The sequence below is a fragment of the Chinchilla lanigera genome, unplaced genomic scaffold, assembly GCF_000276665.1.
Source record: "Chinchilla lanigera isolate Chin_1 unplaced genomic scaffold, ChiLan1.0 scaffold00026, whole genome shotgun sequence".
NCBI classification, from domain to species: Eukaryota; Metazoa; Chordata; class Mammalia; order Rodentia; family Chinchillidae; genus Chinchilla; species Chinchilla lanigera.
Window position 1 is genome coordinate 13169142 of NW_004955427.1, and position 20294 is coordinate 13189435.

General features: G+C 38.0%; 1 protein-coding gene across 1 annotated transcript in view; it reads right to left on the bottom strand.

The window, feature by feature from the left end:
* Positions 1-19529, bottom strand: part of LOC102029419 (cell surface glycoprotein CD200 receptor 2-like) — a gene marked incomplete in the record, with an annotated part of 82117 nt that extends 62588 nt beyond the window's left edge. The window contains 2 exon segments of the mRNA XM_013515163.1: positions 16488-16806; positions 19441-19529. Coding sequence (XP_013370617.1) covers positions 16488-16626 — 139 coding nt within the window.
* Between the last annotated feature and the right edge of the window lie 765 nt (positions 19530-20294).

Genomic DNA, 20294 nt, shown 5'->3' on the forward strand with positions numbered 1-20294 from the left:
TAACTCACTATTATTTGTCTATTTGTTTTCCTGAGAAACTATTTTGTAGATAATAATATGTAAAATGATAACCATTGGTAATTTCCTACCATTTTGTCTGTAATTTGCTAAGTCCCCCCTATTATTATGTTATCCTTCTTTTATTCTTTAAAATAAAATAAAAAAAAAAGAAAAGAAAATTTTTTGTAAGCAACAGTGAATAAGTCAGGATTGCAGCAATGAACTGATTAAATGCTGGTGTGAAATGAATAAGGGTTTTCCTTAGCTTCGCCTTTGCTTTACAGACAACAGCAGCCTGATGCAACATTTTATAAGACGGGCTCTTAATGGCAATTGTTAGCATTCATTTTTAAGCGAAAATTATTGCCCAAGTAAAAAAGGCATTGACTCATCAAAAGAAACCATAAACTTTTCTCTCTGTGAGGTTAAGTTCTAGGAGAGGGAGTAGCTGTATAAACAATTATAATGTAAGATTTTTTTCAGCGCAATGATAAAAGTATTCAAATGCACAGAAGTTTAAAAGAAAAGATTTAGCCAAGCTTGGGGGTGCATGCCAGTAATCCCAGCACTGGAGAGGCTGAAGCACAAGGATTGTCCTACATTCGAGGCCAGGCTGGGACACATAGTAAGTTCAAGCCAAACCTGCACTATAAAACAAGACCCTGTCTCAAAAACAAATAAATAAATATCTTTCAGAACAGGCGTGTTTTAAGAGAACAGGGATGAGAGATTTAGGGAAGCTTCCTTCGATAAAAGTTGAGTTGAATCTTAAGATATAAGGTTTCCAAGAAGAGAGAAAGAAAAGGAAATTCCAAACAGAAATAATGGCATTTAAAGGAAGCATACAGCCAAATGGAAATCTCAAAGGGCTACAAAGAGCTCTACACACTGCCTGCAACTTTCCTTAGATATTCCATATTTCTGGCATCCCCAAATTCCAGATGTCTGTGCACACCCTTTTTTTCTTCACTCTCACAGCATCATGCACTGCCCTGTCAGAGGCACACTGCCTAGCCTTTCAGGCCTTTTTCTGAAATCTAAATGGAACCCTCCCTGACCCCACAACTTTTGCATTCTGCATGCCCACAAAACCAGCACCATGCAGATGATGCCAAGGTTTATCACTAGTTGAGCAGTGGCTAGAGCCCCTTGGGCATCACTGAAGAGGCCTCTGAGTGTCTTGATGGCTGAGCACTATGAACCAAATCACAGGAAATCAATTCCCTACGCATCCTTTTTCAAGCAGGGGACTCAAGAGCTCTCTTCTCAAATGAAAGCTTTATAATTTTATATTCTTTGGCCTTTGAGGGGTGGGGTCTTGCTGATCAATGAGATATCCTCAAGACAACTTTTCTATTATTTTGATGATTTCTTTAATATTCTTTTTAGCAACAAGACTCCTTGGGCCCAACTTTATATCTGCTTCCTTCTTGGCCACCAGCAAAAATTATTTAGTTCTGCTTTTTGCTTCTGATTCTTGTTGTAGGTGTGACTCAAAGCATCCAGCAGTACCTATGCCACAGCCTAAACATTAGACTGCCTTGACATTTCTTCTGCCAGGTTAATTAATCTGCTGCCCTTAATGTCAGTCTCCTGCAGTTGGGATATGGGCAAAATGTAGATGAATTTTCTGCCAGAGTCTAACACATATGGTCTTCCTGCCAGTAGAGTCCCTGTTCCCAACTAAAACCTCATGATTCTGTTGTTTTGATTTTTTTGTTTTATTTTGCTTTTGTTTTTCATTGTTGTTGTTTTTGATATAGGATCTTGATATATAGCCCAGGCTGGCCTTGAACTTTTGGCAATCCTCCTGCCTCAGCCTCCTGAGTGCTGGGATCACAGACATGCACCACCACACCTGGTTACTGAGTCTGCATTTTTATTATCACTCTGGTTTTCTGAGCTCTGATGAGAATCTCTCATCAAGCTCATCTTACAACATTCTAGGGCTTCTGCAGCCAGCAATTCCAAGCTTTCCAAATTCCACCCACAAACGAGTTCCAAGAACTGAATCACATGTTCAGGAATAGTCAAGGCAAACTCCTTCTACCAATTTGCTCACTTTTCCTCACTGGGACAAAACTTACCCACAATTTAAAGGAGGAGAGATTTATTTGGATCATGGTTTCTAGAAGATTCAGTCCATAGTCAGCTGGCTCCAAGCCAGGAAGAGCATAATGGAAGGATAAAGTGTAGGAAATCTTCTCACATTTTGGTAGCCAAGAGGCAGACAGTGAAGGGAGGAGCCAGAGAGAGATACCCTCCAGGTCACACTCCCAGTGACCTACCTCCAGCCAGGCCCCACTTCCTAGCAGCAAACAGGCTATAGCACCCCCACAATCCAATCACATTTCAAAAGCAACTCCTCTGAAAACATGAGGCTTTTGGGCAGTATTCTGAATCTAAACCCTAACAGTAGCCATAAAGGAAATGCAGATTAAAAGCAGGAAGATAAGGATTTCATGCTTACAAGCACAGCAAAAATGAAAATGATAATAAATCCTGGGGAAAAAAATGGAGTGATTAAAGTACATACCTTATTAGTGGGAATGAAAAGTAATATAACTACCCTGGAAAACTTCTGGTAATATTTTTCTGGTCAAATTAAATATGTGCCCACCATGTAACCTGGCTATTTCAATAGTAAGAATTTGAGAAACATGAAAATGGATATCCACATACAACATGTGCCAGGAGTACAGCTCAGTGGCACGGCACCTGCATGGCAAGCGTGAAGTCCTGAGTTCAATTCCTAGTTCCAAAAAAAAAAAAAAAAGTAAAATGAAAAAGCCCTTTCCACATCCAACATATGCATGAATGTCCACAGTGACCTTACTCACAGTTGTTTATTCACAATAACCAAAAACTAGAAGCAATTTATTAAGAGGTAACTAAATTATCTATGTAACTGAATACTCCTAATGAGAGAGAGAGAGAGAGAGAGAAAATGAAGGAGGTAGGAGGAAGGGGGAGGGGAGGGGAGAGGAGGAGAAAGAAGGGGTACCAACCCCAAAAAACCCTCGGTACTGAAAATAGTGATTTAAAAAAAAAACCCTTTTCCATCTAAGTCAAAATTGTCAACAGAAATAAAAATGTTTGTGATTTTACTACTAGCGAAACCTCTTACTAACTGTGAGCATCAGAAGTTTCCTTTCCCAGATCATCACTGTCATGTGCCTGAGCTGGCACAAACACCCACACAACAGGCGTTGCATAGTCATGACGGTGCAAACCGAGAGCCGTGGAGGGCTTCCTCCACTGAGGGAACCAGCACATGACTTCGGTGCACTGTCAGACAGTTTTCCCTGCTGTAAAATGCTGAACATTTCAATACTGTATCAGAAATAAAACTGTAAGTCAAGCTCCCTCCCCGCCCAAAGTTACTTTCCTGGGCTTTCTGGGGAACTGTCATGGACTCCCAGCAGTGCCCAAATGATACTATGAAAGCCTTGGCATTAAAGGTAGAAATATAATTAACTCATTTGGGTGACAAAATCTTACTTTCCTACCCCCTGCTTTATAAGGGAAAAAAAAAACCCTAGAGATTTGTATTTCTAAAATTCACCTCTGATTCAGCAACTGCTATTAGCCAAAATCGAGCAGAGAGTATATCATACATAAATAATTAATGCTCTTGTTATTATTTCATTATTTCTAATGTACAGGGATGAATAATTTTAAAAAGTTAAGGTTTCTTGCCCTTTTATCCATTTTTAAGGAGGAATACAAACATTGCAATTAGGGTTCTTATAAATGAATTTCAAATTAAAACCCTCAGATCGGGGCCAAAGTGCAGACTAACAAATGAGGCTATGATTTCATAAGAAAGTTACAAAAGAGAATAACATGTAATAATTTTCGACTTTTTTTTTTTTTTTGGGTGCTTGCCAAGCAGGCGTTATGCCACTGAGCTATATCTCCAATAATTTTATTTTTATATTTCTGTTCATGTTTCTTTACAGGACTGAGGACCCCTACTGAGCTAAGTACAATTTATTTTTATTGCTTATTATAATCATTACCACTTGTTGTTTAATAAATTTACTACTTCTAACAAGTAGAACGCAGTATAAGTAGATATTGAAATCTGTAAAAATAGCCTGACATTTTACATGAGTATCAAAATAAAATTATTTTATTCTGCACTTAATGGTTCAAACTTCAGAACTGTTTATTTAAAACTTCAATAACTCTTCAAAGCTTTTTTTAAATAAATATAGAGCTGAACCACTATGAATTAATCATGGATTAAGCATTAGGCCTTTCATACTGGCCAGAAAATGTGATAGATGAATTTTACTTCTTCCTTGGTTTCTTGCTTACTGATTATTTGTAAGTAATTAAACAAATTTATAGGTCCCTGTTTTTCCCTTGGCAAAGCATAGACTATTATTCTTCTTTACTTAATGGGTAAGGAATATGTAGAATATCAAAGCACATTGCACACTAAGCTATTAAGTCTATTGTAATCAATAATACATTTCTCCTGAAGACTCAAGTTGTCATTTAAAATGAATGCAAATTTGCATGCTCTTAGTCACACAAAGACTTAGAAATTCAAGCAATATTGACAAAATACCTTTATTTACCTGTACTGAGAACATGACATTTTCTAACCCCCAGTATGGTAATACCAATAAAGTATAGAAACGTTTCACTATGAATTGGTCAGCTCAAAAAGAGCTTAAATATCAATCTAACATTTTAGTTAGGGAATGCCTTTACCACATCTTCTAATTGCAGTTAGAAAAGTGATATTTCACAAGAGATTTTGGAGTTATAAACGAGTTCAAGAAATTGTGAAATTAAATTGCTTTTTTAAAGAAATCCTGAAAATAAGGTTATTGTTATCCAAATGGATTAATTATAGTTCTGACTTCATTTTTTTTTTTTTTTTATAGTTCTGCCTTTCATCCAATGGTTTTCACAGTTTCATTGGGGATTAATGGAAATCCATGTCAGCATGCCAAAAAGTCAAGAAACATAATTTTTCAGGGAGGGAGACTGACTTACAATTTTATTTCCATTAGAGCACTTAAAAGTAGTATCACCCTGCAAGTATAATTAAAAGCAAGACCAACTTTTTCCCGAATGCTATTATTTCTAACTAGCAAGTAGGAAAGATTGAAATGCAATCTATGTGATCTTCTCTATCAAAGATGCATTCATTTTATGACAGATTTTAGATATAAAAGAGATTACTAAGATATCATTCTACGATTAGTTTTTAACCAGTATTTTTTTTTTTTTTTTTTTTTTTTTTTTTTTTTTTTTTTTTGTTTTTTTTTCTCCGGTACCGAGAACCGAACTCATGACCTCGCGCTTGCCAGGCAGGCGCTTTTGCCGCTGAGCTAAATCCCCAGCCCTTTTAACTAGTATTTTTCATTGAGATGGCACCTGACTGGCCGCCTCTCAGGTATAGTGAAGTTTTGGGGCTAGTGGAGAGAGACTGGAAGCTTTATTAATGTTCATTTAATCAGTAATAATACATAGCAAGATACCCCATTCACTAAGGAACTTTTTAGCCTAAAGGGCACAACGAACTTTAATAATCAAACAATTGTACCATTATGTGACCTTGCAATATCAAGTACGGAAAAAGTAGCTTGAGCTACTGATCCCAGTACTGAGATCTGGGGTAGGCAGCCGGCCCAGTGGCTCCAGAGTTCTTGCGCCTGATACTCATGCCTTTGTATAATCCCGTCTTGAGTATGGGCTGGACGCACTACTCATTTCTAGCAAATAGAATACGGCAAGAGTGGTGGGATACCACTGCTATGCTTAGTTGTGAAATGGCTACAGTTCATGTTCTCTCTGTCACTCATCTTGGAACACTGCGGGATGATAAATACTTGCTTTGAGGTCAATGTGTTGTACAGTGTTAGGTACCTAATACAATAGCCAATGAATGAAAAGCAAAAATGGAGGAATGAACATTTCAAAGAAAAATAATATTATGTACAAAGGACTATAGACAATACGAGTATCTGGAGAAAGAACAGGGTGATTATTTTTCAGCTTTTGCTATCATACTAGTCTTAGAGTTCAGAATTTTTTTCAGAGACAGATGTACTTTTCTATGGAAAGACAGAAAGTAAGAGTAAATGTTTGCCATCTTAGCAAAATAAAATGCAACGTGGCTTTCAAGTTAAAACTTTCTCCCTCGCATGTTTCTCAGCTTAGTATTTCATTTGTCATGAATCCTGGCTTCAAAGAAAGGAAAGAAATTGAAGTAACAAATATGAAATTTCTGATTTTCTATCATGTTTGTTATTCTGCACCAAAACCTCTCCAACAGAAAAAAAACTATTTTGTAAATATTTAAGATAAAAATATTTATATTAATGAGCTATAATTGCATATTTAAACACGAATAAATCTTAAACATAACAATGAGTAAATGAAAGATGTTATAAAAAATATATGCAATATGACTTTTTATGTAAAATACCTGAAAAAAAAACAAAAGAATTTTATTGTTCGGGGATGTATATGTACATGGCTATATATATATTCCCTCAAAGGAAATGAATTTATATTTATTCCCTCAAAGATAATGCCTATCTTCAGAGCACAGGTTAAGAAATATAAATGTGGCTGGGTATGGTGACACATGCCTGTAATCCCAGCATTCAGGAGGCTGAGGCAAGAGGATCACTGCGAGTTTGAGGCCAACCTGGGCTGCAAAGTGAGTTCAAGGCCAGCCCGAACTGCATAGTGAAACCTTGTCTCAAAAAGACCAAAAAGAAAGAAAGAAAGAAAAGAAATATAAATGTGGAGGAGCTGGCAATAATCCATTTCTTCCCTTACATAGGTATTTACTGTACAACTGTTCTCTAAATTTTGCTTATATCATATGTTCTGTAACAGACATTATATGCACTAATATAAAAGAAAATTTAAATAAATACAAAGAAATACCAATTAGTGCTTGTTAAATTTTTAACATCATTTGGACAATTATGGCACATTTCATGTTCTTGTACTTTATTAAACTGGTTTTCTTCTTAAAAGTATCAATTTATTTTTTTATTAGGACATATTTACAGCACAGAATGATTATCCTCATTGTGGAAATCTGCACACGCACATAACACAGCTCAATTCCTTTTTTCACTTCCCTTCCCCTTCCCTCCTTCTCCACTCCCACCAGCTCCTCTTCCCCTCCGCATTTGCAAAAGCTCTGTTTCCACTTTTTTCTTCAACTTTCTTTTTAAATCCCTTTTCCCTTCCTTTCCTCCCCCTTTCCTCCATCTCTTGTTCCCCTTCCCATTTGAAAAAGGTCTTCCTACTTCCTAATATCTTTTCTTCACTCCTAATTTGTACTTTGGATTTCTCGTATAAGAGAAACAATGTGATATTTCACTTTGTGCGTCCCATGTATTTCACTAAAGTTGTGGTCTTCAGGTGCATTCATTTACCTAAAAATGCCTCATGTTTATCCTTTTTTATGACAGACTAGTGCTCCATTGTAAACAAATACCACATTTTCTTTATCTGTTCATCTGTTGATGGACATATGAGCTATCTCTGAGATTTGGCTCTTATACATTGTGCTGCTATAAACATGCATGACCCAACTAAAAGTGTCAGCACGCCAGAGCTAGGCTGTAGACTACAAATTGCTGTCTCTGACATAGAAATTAGAGAAAAGGTCAAACCCAAAGTCTTGAAAATAGATGTCACCAATGACCTTTAAGATAGGTAAGAGAGCAGTTTTGGTACAGTAGGAACCAGAACCAGGTTGAAAGGACCCAAGCAGAGGTAATCAAGTCAACAAATATAGACTTAGTGTCTCAAGAATTCTCACCTCAAAAGAAGGGAAGAAATGAGACAGTGGTTTTATCTGGTCATGTCAAACTTGCAAGCAAGAAATGGAATAGTAAACAGATCCATGAGAACTGAGCAGGTATTTATGCTGAGGGCACCACATATTTATGGAAAGGAAGAAGGAGAGGAGGACATCACAAGAATAGAGAGGAAAGCATGGTGCCACAAGCCTGTAACCTCGGCACTCTGGCAGGTTGAGGGAGGGAGATCATAAGTTTGAGCCTGCCTAGCCTGGACAACTTAGTGCTTAGTAAGATCTCAAAGTAAAAATTGTTTTAAAAAGGGCTGAAAATGTGGCTCAATGCAAAGGTCCTGGATTCAAGTCCCAGTACCACAAGAAAGAAAGAAGAGGGAGGGAGGAAAAGTAGGAGACAAACAACAAAGTATGTTTGAAAAGACCGACACCTCTAAGAAAAGAACAAGAAAAGTAAGTCATTATCGGCACAAGACATTTTGAAGACATTCAGGTTAATAAGCCCTAGCTGAGTGTCTCCTTAGTGTCAAGTAGCTGGCAGAGCTCTGAATATGACAGGTCACGAGCCACGGGCCTGGCCCCCAGAAGCCTTCCCACCATGCGTGTTAGAGCAGGCCACAGTGGATGATGGGTAAAGCAGGATGACCCACGCCTGCTGAGTAGGAGGGACAGCGGGGGTAGTTTGGGTGCTACATAAACCAAGAAAGACCTAGGATAGTGCTTTTAACCCCAGCTCCCATCAAAATCACCTACAGAGAGATTCATGAAAGTCCAGATGCCTGGAAAAACCTGATTAAGTAGGCTTGAGATAGTATTCCAGTATCTTTAATATTTTATAGTCTACAGAAGATTCTTCTGGCAACTATCTTAAAATTACTAGCTTAGAACAATCCTTAGGGCACTTTTAGAAGGGAATCAATTAAGCATAGAACAATTTTTTCGAGAATAAAAATAATTACATTTCATTATTTGACGTCTACTGAGATTGACCACTTCAACTTTCACTGCAAAAAGTTGTTACTAGCACAAAGTGGATCACATAACCAGATATTTTCTTTTTTTTTTTTTTTTTTTTTTTTCTTTTTTTTTTTTTGTTTTTTTTTTTGTTTTTTTTCCGGTACCGGGAACCGAACTCACAACTTTGCGCTTGCCAGGCAGGCGCTTTGCCGCTGAGCTAAATCCCCAACCCCTCAGATATTTTCATAATACATAATGGGTAAACCTCTGGAAAAAGTAGCATTTCATAGTAAAGTAAGAAAATGTCAAGAAAAGAGAAAAGAAATTACCAAATACTTTAGAACGACATAAACGCACACAGATTGGAGAAAGACTTCTATGGTGTCGGTGAATTTTCTCAAATAATACCCTTGAAACACAGCCAGGTTTCCCCAGTGTTGATACAAAATCATAAATGCCGCTTTCCCCTTCTAGCTGTGATCTTTTCCCCTTTCTTTGCTACCTGACTTCTAGAATGAGTGGCCTGTGCCCACAGCCCCCATTTCCTTCCCACACACTCCGCCAGCAATACCGGCAACCTGGTAGCTCCCACACCTTCTACCCAAACTACAGTTTCGAAGGTCACCAGTGTCTTGATAGTCAAACTTTTGGCCTCTCTGCAGTGCTTGTGCCTTGGGTTGCTTGGCAGAGTTTGATACTGTGAAAGCTGTCAGAGTTAAAATGGAGTTGCTTGCATTAAAGGCCTAATTTTATAAAATAGAACAGGAGCTGCCAGTGTAGCTCAGAGGCCGGAGAGCATTTGCCTAGCATGTGTGAAGCCCTGGGTTCTATTCCCAGCACTACAAACCATTAAAAATTGAAAAATAGAATAAACTGAATAAAGCCAGGAAGTTGTAAAGGAGGGGAATCTCATGTGTATGTTTAATAGCAAAAAGTATTATAAATGAGGGTGTCAGACCCATAACTTTGTGTAAAGACTATTGTAATCTCATACAGAAAATACCTGCTCAACAACTGTCTGTTTAATCTAGGACTGACCCCACCCTTATTACTGATCTTTGTGGTGAAGGATTATTGCTTCAGATTACCTGATGTAATCCTCATCATTTTAGCCTTTAAAAAGTTCTCCTATCCTCAAGGACCTTGAATGCACACATAGTTCACTATGACATGTGTATTCCCAGTGTAATGCAACTCCAAAACACACTTATTAACTCTTTGGAGAATCTCTGTTTGTTATCTAAGCTAACAACATAATTGACTACTTTTTCCTTATAAAATCCCTTTACTACCCTCTGCTGTGACACCCATATGTTTCCTTCTATCTCCTCCCCGACCTGCGCTGCCCATTCCTGTATCATCTCTGCAAGCTACCTTTCCTAAGGCACCTTAGCGTGGGTACCGTCCCAGTGTCACACCTGATCTTTCTCTTTGCATCTTCTCTGATCATTCTCCCCAACCCCCAGAACTGCAACTAGACTTCAACACAACTGACCTTGTTTTCACCACTCTGGTCATCGCTTCATGCAGGTTGTTTGTCCCCTGGAATGTCCCTCTCCCAACTGTTTATGCCTATATCTTTCTTAAATACCTCTTCCTCACAGAGGCCTTCCCTGACCTTCAGACCACATCAGACCCACCAGTGATACATTTCAGTTTTTTCTATACACTTTACACTATTTAATTACTTGCAATAACTATTTAGTACCTATCTTTCCTACCCAAACCTGAAGTCCATGATAGTAGGATCTACGTCTGTCCTCATCAAGTATCCCTAGACTGACACGCCCTTACTCACAGTGGGACAGAATAACCAACTCACACTTCAGCTGTAGTTTATTTTCCCTAAACAATTCCAAGCCTTTAGCGTTACCCTTTTCCCTCTTGAATGCTTGCTGTCATTTCAAGCGCATCAGATCTAAAACTCATAGATTTCCCACACACACCTGCCACATCTCTTTTGCTTCTATTTGTGGTGCTGTGGAGGTATTTCAAACTCAGCTTGTCCACCAAAAAGTGGAGCGATAGCCTTATTGTGAATCCACTTGGGCTTTATTTGCCCACATAAAAAGTGAAAGAATTTAATGTCAAAGTTCCTAAAGCCCTTCCTGTCTGAAAATCTTACACTTTTTAATAGCATCATATAACTTCACTTCACAAATGAGGAAATTACTATCTAAAGAATTTAAACACTTTCTAAAAGATGAAAATAACCACATGTAGACCATGGTGCTAAAAACCAACAATAAAGAGAAAACATTGGAAGCAGCCAGAGAAACAGCAAATTATATGCACGGAAACAGTGATATGACTGACCAACTGACTTCTCATCGGAGATGGTAAAGCAAAATTAAGGTGCTAGAAGGAAAAAGTCATCTCAAAATTTTATATATATGGAAAAATATGAAAGAATTAAATACTAAGGACAATTAACAAATAAAGCTAAATACTTTTTCATATGAAAGAAAACTAAGAGAGCTCCTCACCAGCACACTAACACTCTAGAAATGATTCCAGCTGAAAGGAAATGATACCAGACAGAAACTGATAAGTTTAAGAAGAAATGGAGAGTACTGGAAATGTTAGTGATAGTGGAGGTAGCATACACCATCCAGAATCTCTATCAAGGAGTGACTCTTTGTATCCATTACTAGGAGCACTGTCCACAAACAACCTTCGGTTTTCAGAGACTTTGCTTTGGTTACTTTGCCCAAGGTCCGATCCTTCAGGGACAGCCCACCTCCACCAACCGAGCAAGATGGAGCTGAAAAGGACAAGCCATTCTGATCAGTGCGGGGCTCTCCGGGGCCATTGTAGCTGCAGACCCCCCCAAGAGATCAGATGAGGTGACAGTTGATGATACTGCAGGTGGACTGCTTCCTCTGCCAACATGTTGTACACAAAACCAGCTCAGAGTCTGAGTCCAAGAGAACCCAATAGCACCAATAATTCAAGTACCACAGATTTTTAAAGGAAAGTATTTCTTTAGAAATACAAAACCTTCATGCTTCTACTAGGCTTTTCCAGTGGGCTTTCCTTACACATAAACAATATTTTGTTCCTAGAATGGAGTGTAGGCTTTCAGACATCCAACACATAAATTATAGCTGGAAAAACTTTGAATCTGCTTAGTTTTAATGCCCCAACAATGTAATTTCTTTCTAGGGAAAAAGAAAAATGAACTGTGAATACAGTATGAATTTGTAATATTTATTATTATTATCAAAAAATAATGGCTGTTGGCTGTGTGGTGGCGCACACCTGTAACCCAAGCACTCAGGACGCTGAGGCAGGAGGGTTGCTGTGAGTTCGAGGCCAGCCTCAGCTGCATAGTGAGCTCAAGGTCAATCTGAACTGCATAGTGAGACCCTATCGCAAAAAATAAACAAATAAAATAAAAGTAATGGTTTTTCTATTTTCTTCTTTGGAGCTGTTAGTATTACATAGTTCTAAACTATTTCATATTCACAGATCTGCTCTGTAGATCTATAGTAAGGAATGGGCAGATAGGTGTCAGTAGTACCAAGGAAGGAAGAAAAATCAAAAATACAGTGTTAGATACAAAGTTTTAACCACTATATAGATTAAGTTTTCAAATACAATATAAAACCAAATGGGTGAATTTTTTAGCCTCTGAAATACTCAGAACCCTGATAGGAAGCTGTCCATAGTGAACATTTTCATTTCTTCCCATGTCTCTATTGCCATCCTCGACCTACCAGCCTCCTTGTATCTAATACGTCAACTCATTCTTCAATTTCACAAGTTTCTTCCCTCTTCCTTTAAGGTTAAGCATGAAATTTGTAGGTTACATTGTCTCTCTGCCCATTTCTTCTCACAGCTATGCATTCTGTGACAGAAAAATTAGGGCTCCTAGAACACAAGCTCAAAAACTTTTAGTGCTTATTATATTATTTTTAGCTCTGTGCATTCTCCTTGTGGGGTCATCCACTCCATAAATGGTTCACACACCCTGGATTTTGCTAGACTTACAAGTACCTATAGGAATTCCCCTCCTCTGTCTACTCCCTCCCCAAACTGAATTCAACATCACTCAATAAAGTCCCTTCTCAGCCACTAATGTGATGTCATGGAACTTTCTAAAATAGGATTTTGAGGTAGAAATTATTGACTTCTGACTCAAAATAAATCTTTTACTAGTGCACTACCACGCAGAGGGATAACGCTGCCACCTTAGTCTCTGGAAAGATCACCATATATTATTTTCTGGTTCACAAAGCAACAAATGGCTCTTCACTGCCTACCGCACAATAACCAGCTTCCTCAGTTTAGTGGCCAAGGACCCTTCAACCCAGCCTTATTTCCCACCAACATATAACACAATCTCTGTTCCATCCAGCTACACTTCTTTCTTTCCTTCACCCCCTTGTCTTTATTCATGCTGCACATTCCCTCCTCTCCATTTGTTCCTCTGCTTTTCCCCATCTGTTCAAACCTGTCATTCAAGGCCCAGCTCAAGACATTTCTCCTCCAGGAGGACTTCAACAAGGCCAGCCCACCATAATTTCACCTTTCTTCAGACTTTTCCTAAATTCATATCAATTGCGTGATACTGATTTTAAATGTTCCCAATGGCCTCATCTCAGCTTTGTCTGCCTGATTTCGATCACTAACAACTTTTAGGCACTATTTTCCACACACATATCCTCCATACACATTCAATGCTCTGAAAAAGGACTTTCATTCATTGCTCGTGCACAGATGTTTAGAGGAAAACACACCTATAAACCATTATTATTATGTATGAATTCACACTATCACAAGCTAAGAAAGGAGAATGGGACCGACATCAGTGAGAATGAATCCCTTCTTTGCTTTTCATCTCTTTCGCTATCTCGTGTAAATCTGCTGAAAACTACCAACCTTGTCCTGATGTTTATCTCTCCAATGTCACTTCCTGCCCTCTAGTGGAAGATAAAGACAAAAAGTAAAATCTAAACCAAAGAAGAAAAAAATAGAGTTCCTTTACAGCAACTCATACTGGCAAAATCTATAACTTTTATAAAAAGTGAAACGATTGTAAGAATGGGAAGCAATTTGAACACAAGCAAAGAACTCTAGAAGACTACAGGGAGAAAAAAAAAGCAGGAGATAGCACAGGGTATGAGGTTTGGAAAAGCGGACCACATACAAGGTTAGGAATTTGCCTCTGAGGGAGATGATTTAATTTATTTTTAGTTTCTCCTCTAGTATTTTCTAATTAAATATTGTCTACTAACTATCATATGGCTTGAAACTATAAGTAAATAAGTAAACCACAAAGTAAATAGGTAAATAAAAATCTTATTGCTAGCTGGGTGTGGCAGCACATGCCTGTAATCTCAGCTCTCAGGAGGCTGAGGCAGGAGGATCACTATGAGTTCAAGGCCAGTTTGGGCTACATAGTTTAAAGCTAGCCTGAACTACATAGAGAGATCCTGTCTCAAAAAAATCTTTGATGAATTTAAAAACCAAAAGCAATACAAAGCATAATCTTTTATCTAGTTCAGATGAAATTAGAAAATCTGAAAATATGTGAGCCTAAATTCAACTGTTTGGAAATGTAAAAACTCTCTTGGGTGAGTCAAAATAAAAAACTAAAACTTTGATGTTATCAGCCATAATGTGTGTGTTTATCCCACAGTGCAATAAAAAGGTTAGCTGCATAGTGTGTGTGTGCTAGCTATACACACAGGCAGCGATTTCTCCTCTGAGCTCTTCTGAGAAGACCAGTGGTGATTCAGTAATAGCTTTCAGGAACATCTAGGTTTAGTACGAAGAGAATGCAAGTTCAAGGGCAGCTTGGGCTACAAGTGAGCTCAAAGCTGGCGTGAACTACATAGAGAGACCCTGTTTCTAAAAAAAACCCTATTGCTTACACTGAAGTTATCTGTCTTTCCCCTTGTGACTATCTTGTATGTAGTGAGTTATTTGGTAATATTTCTACCAAAGCAATATTAGTAAGAAAGATATAAGGTCAGGCGTGGTGGCACATGCCTGTAATTCCAGCACTCGAGAGGCTGAGGCAGGAGGATCATTGTGAGCTTGAGCCCAGCCTGGGCTACAAAGTGAGCTCAAGGCCAGCCTGAACTGCATAGCAAGACCCTGTCTCAAAAAGACCAGGAAAAAAAAATAAGCAAGACATAAAATGACTACCCAAGTGGTTCTTTTCATTACTGTAAATCATTTTTTGATGAATTTATCACACCAAATCACTGCACATAAAGTAAACTGGCTTTTTTCCATCTCAAACCTAAACAATGTGGTCATGTTATTGGTACAGCATAGATTTAGATTTGATGTATATAGTATCTCCTAGTTGTGTTCAGAAAGTTTTAAATGTGAACCTCTTAACTTTTAAATTCAAACTATTTATTTTGTTTTAATCCTGTTTTTTTTTTTTTTTTTCTTTTTTCCCACAAGTAATAGTTCAGTTTGATATCAACAGTCTTCCTACCAAGTGCAGGCTTGCGCAAGTTTCTACAAGAGTTTTCTACAAGATCTCAACTGTCAAAATATCCAGATCGCTTTTTTCAAGTAACAGTCCACTAAGCTTATAGCTATTGTTGTGACTTTCTCCAGGGGTGTAATGATCATAGGTGTTCTTTAGTGAAAAGCGTAAGGTTAAATATTGATGAAAATTGCCCACTCACATGTTCTGTGGTACTCACTGACATGCAACTGAGTGTGATTCGCCACATACCAGTCCCCTCTAACCTGACAAATCATTTTATTTCTCTAAGCCTTGGTTTCTATCTGTGTAAGACAGAGAGCTGTCTTCCATGCCTACTTCTCTGGTTTGCTGTACGCACCAAGAAAAAAGTGTGTGGAAATTTTCAACAGAAAAGTACAGTAGCACAGGTAGTTATTTTAGATGTGCTCACTAGTAAGATTAACATGTGATTTTTTTCTTTTTGCTGAAAAATAGACAAAAATAATTTTGAAGTCATTCAGATGAAGGGAAAATACCTTTTTTTCCTTAACTTATCAAATTTTTAAAATTAAAACCAACTACACTGTACCCTTGAAGCTGCCCCACTACTAGAAGTGAAACCTGAAAACTCCCTCCCACATCAACTCCTACAAACCCTCTGAAATGAAACTAGGACACCCCCACAGTAGCCCTAAGTTCTCTTCAACTCCTACAGAAACCTACTCATTGAGGAGTGGGGACTCTGATTGAGAAAGTGTCTGCAACAGCCCACACATCTCGAAGATAAATACCGACATGTGTCAGACATGCCAGCATAACTGCATGTGTACTGTATTTTAAAAGCACCTAGTCATAGAAAATAATGGAAAGTAATACTTTCCTAATTTAGTCTGTTGACTTCATGGGCCTGGATAGGGTAGGGTAGGGTAGGATAGGATAGGATCATCATTTAAATTTTTTTCTAAAAGAAAAAGAAGATAAAGAAAACTCAGGTAACTTTGATGGCTAACTATTGTGTTTAACTTACCCTGTTTTGTCCAAGAACTGGGGAGGGGGAGAAAGAACTTATGGGCCAGTTGTAGAGATGGGTATATTGTAGTAGGGTACAAAATAAAATTAATAAGACAAAGGGGAAAGTAACAATAATAAAGCCAAACAAACCTGGGAATAACCTCCTATATTTACCATTGCAATTGACTCACATTGTACCATTAAAAAAAAGCAAAGGAAGCTGACGAAGAACTAATGTGAAGTGTCTCGCCAGTCATTCTCCTAAAGAGAATTCAGACTCACCCACCACGAAGAAGACGGTGAACATCAGCAGGAGCGCGAGGTCAGCAGTCCTCGAGAGGCAGGGCATTTTTGGTGTCTTGTGCTCTGTCCTCCCCTCCGGGTCTCTCCTCCTCACAAGTAAAGCAGCAGCTGGGAACATGGCAAGTCTTTGTCCAAGCGACTTCTTGGTGCTGGGTTTTCTTAGCTCATAAGCAGCAGGGCACTCCTTTCCTCCTACTCTTTTCCTTCAGCTCGACATGTTTTAGTCTGATTAGTAATTTGGCAAAGAAGAAACTCTTCTCTGGAACTTGACACAGCAATATATTTCCTGTATGAAGCACTGAAGCAAAGACGGAGGAAGCAGGTTCATTGAGTTATCTTTCAGCTCATTGGTTCTCCTCTGACTTCTGCTACTCGCAGATAAACTTGACAGTAAGGCACTGAACGTGCCCAAGATAAATGGATTTGTCAAAGCTTGCATTAAAAGGCAAAACGGAATACTTATTTAGGATCCTTGCCCATAAATTTCCTAATCATGAGAACTTTTACGTTGAAGAGGTATGCAGCCTCAGTAGTCAAATGTGGAATAAAATATTTTCCCTTGAAATTTTTTGGATGAAAGTGGTGAGTAGAATTGGAGTTTTGTTTTCCACACAAAACTCTGGAAGTATTGTAAGTGTTTTAATTTTCCAACACTACTCTAACAACCATAAACTTAGTAACACAAACAAACTGAGTATCTTACTGTCTGTAAATCAGAAATCTGAAATGGATTTTATGGAGCTAAAATCAAGGAATGGGCGGGGCTGCGTTTTTGCTGGAAGTTCATGCAGATAATCTCTTCCTTGCTTTTTCTAGCACCTGGGGAATGTGTATTCTTTGGCTTCTGGACACATTACTGTGCCCCTGACTGTACTGGCTCATCCCCTCTGATTGTGACCCTCCAGTCCCCAACTTATTAAGACAATTTGTGATTATATGGGGCCCACTGATACAATCCAGGATAATCTCTCCATTCAAGATTCTTGATTTTTTTTTTTTTTCTTTTTGAGACATGGTCTCAGTACGCAATTCAGGCTGGCCTTGAGCTCACTTTGTAGCCCAGACTGGTCTTGAACTCACAATGATCCTCCTGCCTCAGCCTCCTGAGTGCTGGGATTACAGGCATGCGCCACCATGCCCTGCCTCAAGAGCCTTCATTTAATTACACCTGCAAAGTCCATTTTGCCATGTAAAAACATATTCACAGACATCACCACCTACCTTGGGGGTCATTATTCTATGTCACGATTCGGCACTCATGGGAATTTGCTTTCACCTTTGAAGACAGACTGATCATTTAAATGTCAAGTGAACAGTCCTTTTTTTAGTTACCACACGTCTGAATTCCTACTTTTCAGAAAACCTCTGCCTAATGCTGCAAGGCAGAAAAAACTCTGCCTAATTTTTCATTACATTTGAGAGGGAAAAAAATCTACATGGCAAGAATTCCCTACCCCAAGACAAAACTCTCCCAGAAAGGGAAGAAAATTTGCAAACAAGAAAAACATTAAAGAGCATGCATTTTTCCCCTAAGTTAGCAGTTCCGTCTTCCTTTGTGCCAAACATTAAACTATAAATATTTTTTGTCCTTCCCCTTCTCAAGTGTTCTTTCCAGTGAGTGAAGGTGGCATGGGAGACTTTGGGATATGAGCTATGACAATGAGTAGGTTATAGCAAGCTTCTCTTCTGTTCAGTCTTTAACCAGGTGTCAAAAAATCAGTGAAGAAATGTCATTTAAAATATAACACTCTGGTTTCCCCCCACAGAGAGGCTGAGAGGGTGGTTTTGATAGTAGACAAACCCAAGGCTCAGTCTCTGTTATGCAATTACAAGTCCAACCGTACTGGGAAATTTCTGAATCCAATCTTAATTTATATTGACATGAGCTTTTCCACAGAGCATCATTTTGATGATCATTTATTTTAATGCCTGCTCAGTGACACAAAACTAAAGCACAGAATGGCTAAATGGCCCACTTAAAATCTCAAGGTGACTTGGTAGCACAGTTGAAAACCAAATATTTAGGAGGCTGGGGATTTAGCTCAGCAGCACAGGACCTGCCTGGCAAGTGTGAGGTCTTCAGTTCAATTCCCGGTACCAGAAAACAACAACAACAAAAAAAAAACAAACAAACATTTAATATTTGCTAGCCATTAGTTCTACAAATTAATTACTGCTGATGTAGTATAACAAATGAGGTAGTATAAAAAATGAAACGATTGCTCTCCTGGCCAGGGTGCATTTTCTGTTTTCCAATTTACTCTCTGCAAACTATTTTGACCCAAGCTTTCAAGGCTCATCTGAAATAATGGAACTTTTCCCATGCATAGCCATGACCTATATGAATTGGTAACTTAAGGGGGCCTTACAAAATGCATGTTTCTATTTTTATGTCCTATTGTTATACTGATATCTTAAAATTTTTCACTTCCAATATATAATTGATCTGTCACCTAATATGAATTATCCTTAGAAAATTAAGAAAAAATATGTCACAAGAGAGTTACTGATTTTTTATTATAATTGTAAACACTCTACAAAAAGAAAAACTTAGGAATAGAAGCTTGAAAATATGTGCAATAGCAAATAAGCAATCAAAACCAGAGCATTTATTTTAATAAATAAAATGAATAGCCATATTTTATTTATTGCTGAACATCAATGGTAGACCACACTGATCATGCTTGTAGTAATTAACAGTTGTCAAGCCCTAAGTTTAACACGTAAGCCTCATTCTAAGTACTTTACAAATATTGTTTCATTTAATTCTCTCAACAACCCTATACAGTAACAATCATTATTATCCCCATTTTATAATTTAAGAAATTGAACCCAGAAAAGCTAAGTAAATTTTCCAAAGACATAAAGGCAATAAGTGATAGAAACAGAATTAAACCCAAGAATATCACTCTGAAGTCTCTTAGTTACTTACCTAGACTCTCTTTTACTGCCTACTTTTTATTTCCCTCTCTTGTCTCCAGTACAGTCTTTCATGAATAGATCTATTTATCTATTCACTCACTTTTCTTCCAACTGGGCAACCTTATGACTTCATGATTGGTCGGTCTATTTTGTTTAAATAAATCCTATGCTCTGTCTCTGATCATCTATTTACACTAAAATTACCCTCTGCTGCCCCCTGCAGATAATTTGAAAAAAAATGCTAAGACTTTCATAAACTTATTTAACAAATTTAATAAAAGCTTCACTTTGAGATTTTCATCACAGAGTATGCTAACATGCTCCAACAATTCACATTTAATTTACATCTTTTGGATATTAAACACAACTAACAACTACCTTAATGAATAGTATAGATATTATAACTTGAAAAAGTGTTATTTAAAAAGGCAATAATGAATGGGAGGGTGGTTTCATACAAACAAAAGCATCAAGGATGGATGGAAGAATGGATGGATGGATGGATGGATGGATGGATGGATGGATGGATGGATGGATGGGTGGATGGATGGGAGGGCCAGTGATAGATTCCATGCCTCATTCCAGGAAAATTTGAAAATTATCATTATTGGTTACCCTTGAAAGTTAACTCAGAGATGGAGTTTAGTATGTGGGATTTTTTTAAGGAGAAACTTCACATAATACTTGTAGAAATAAAGGGACAGCAACTGGTACGGGCAGGGAAAAAAAAATCAAATTGTAATGTAGGTACACACCAAACTCAGCTGACTCCCTGCAGAGCTCTGGAGCTTAAATTATCTTTTAGAGTTGTCTTGTACTGACCCAAAATGGCCAGGTTTCTGTAGTCCCGCATCTGTCAGTCAC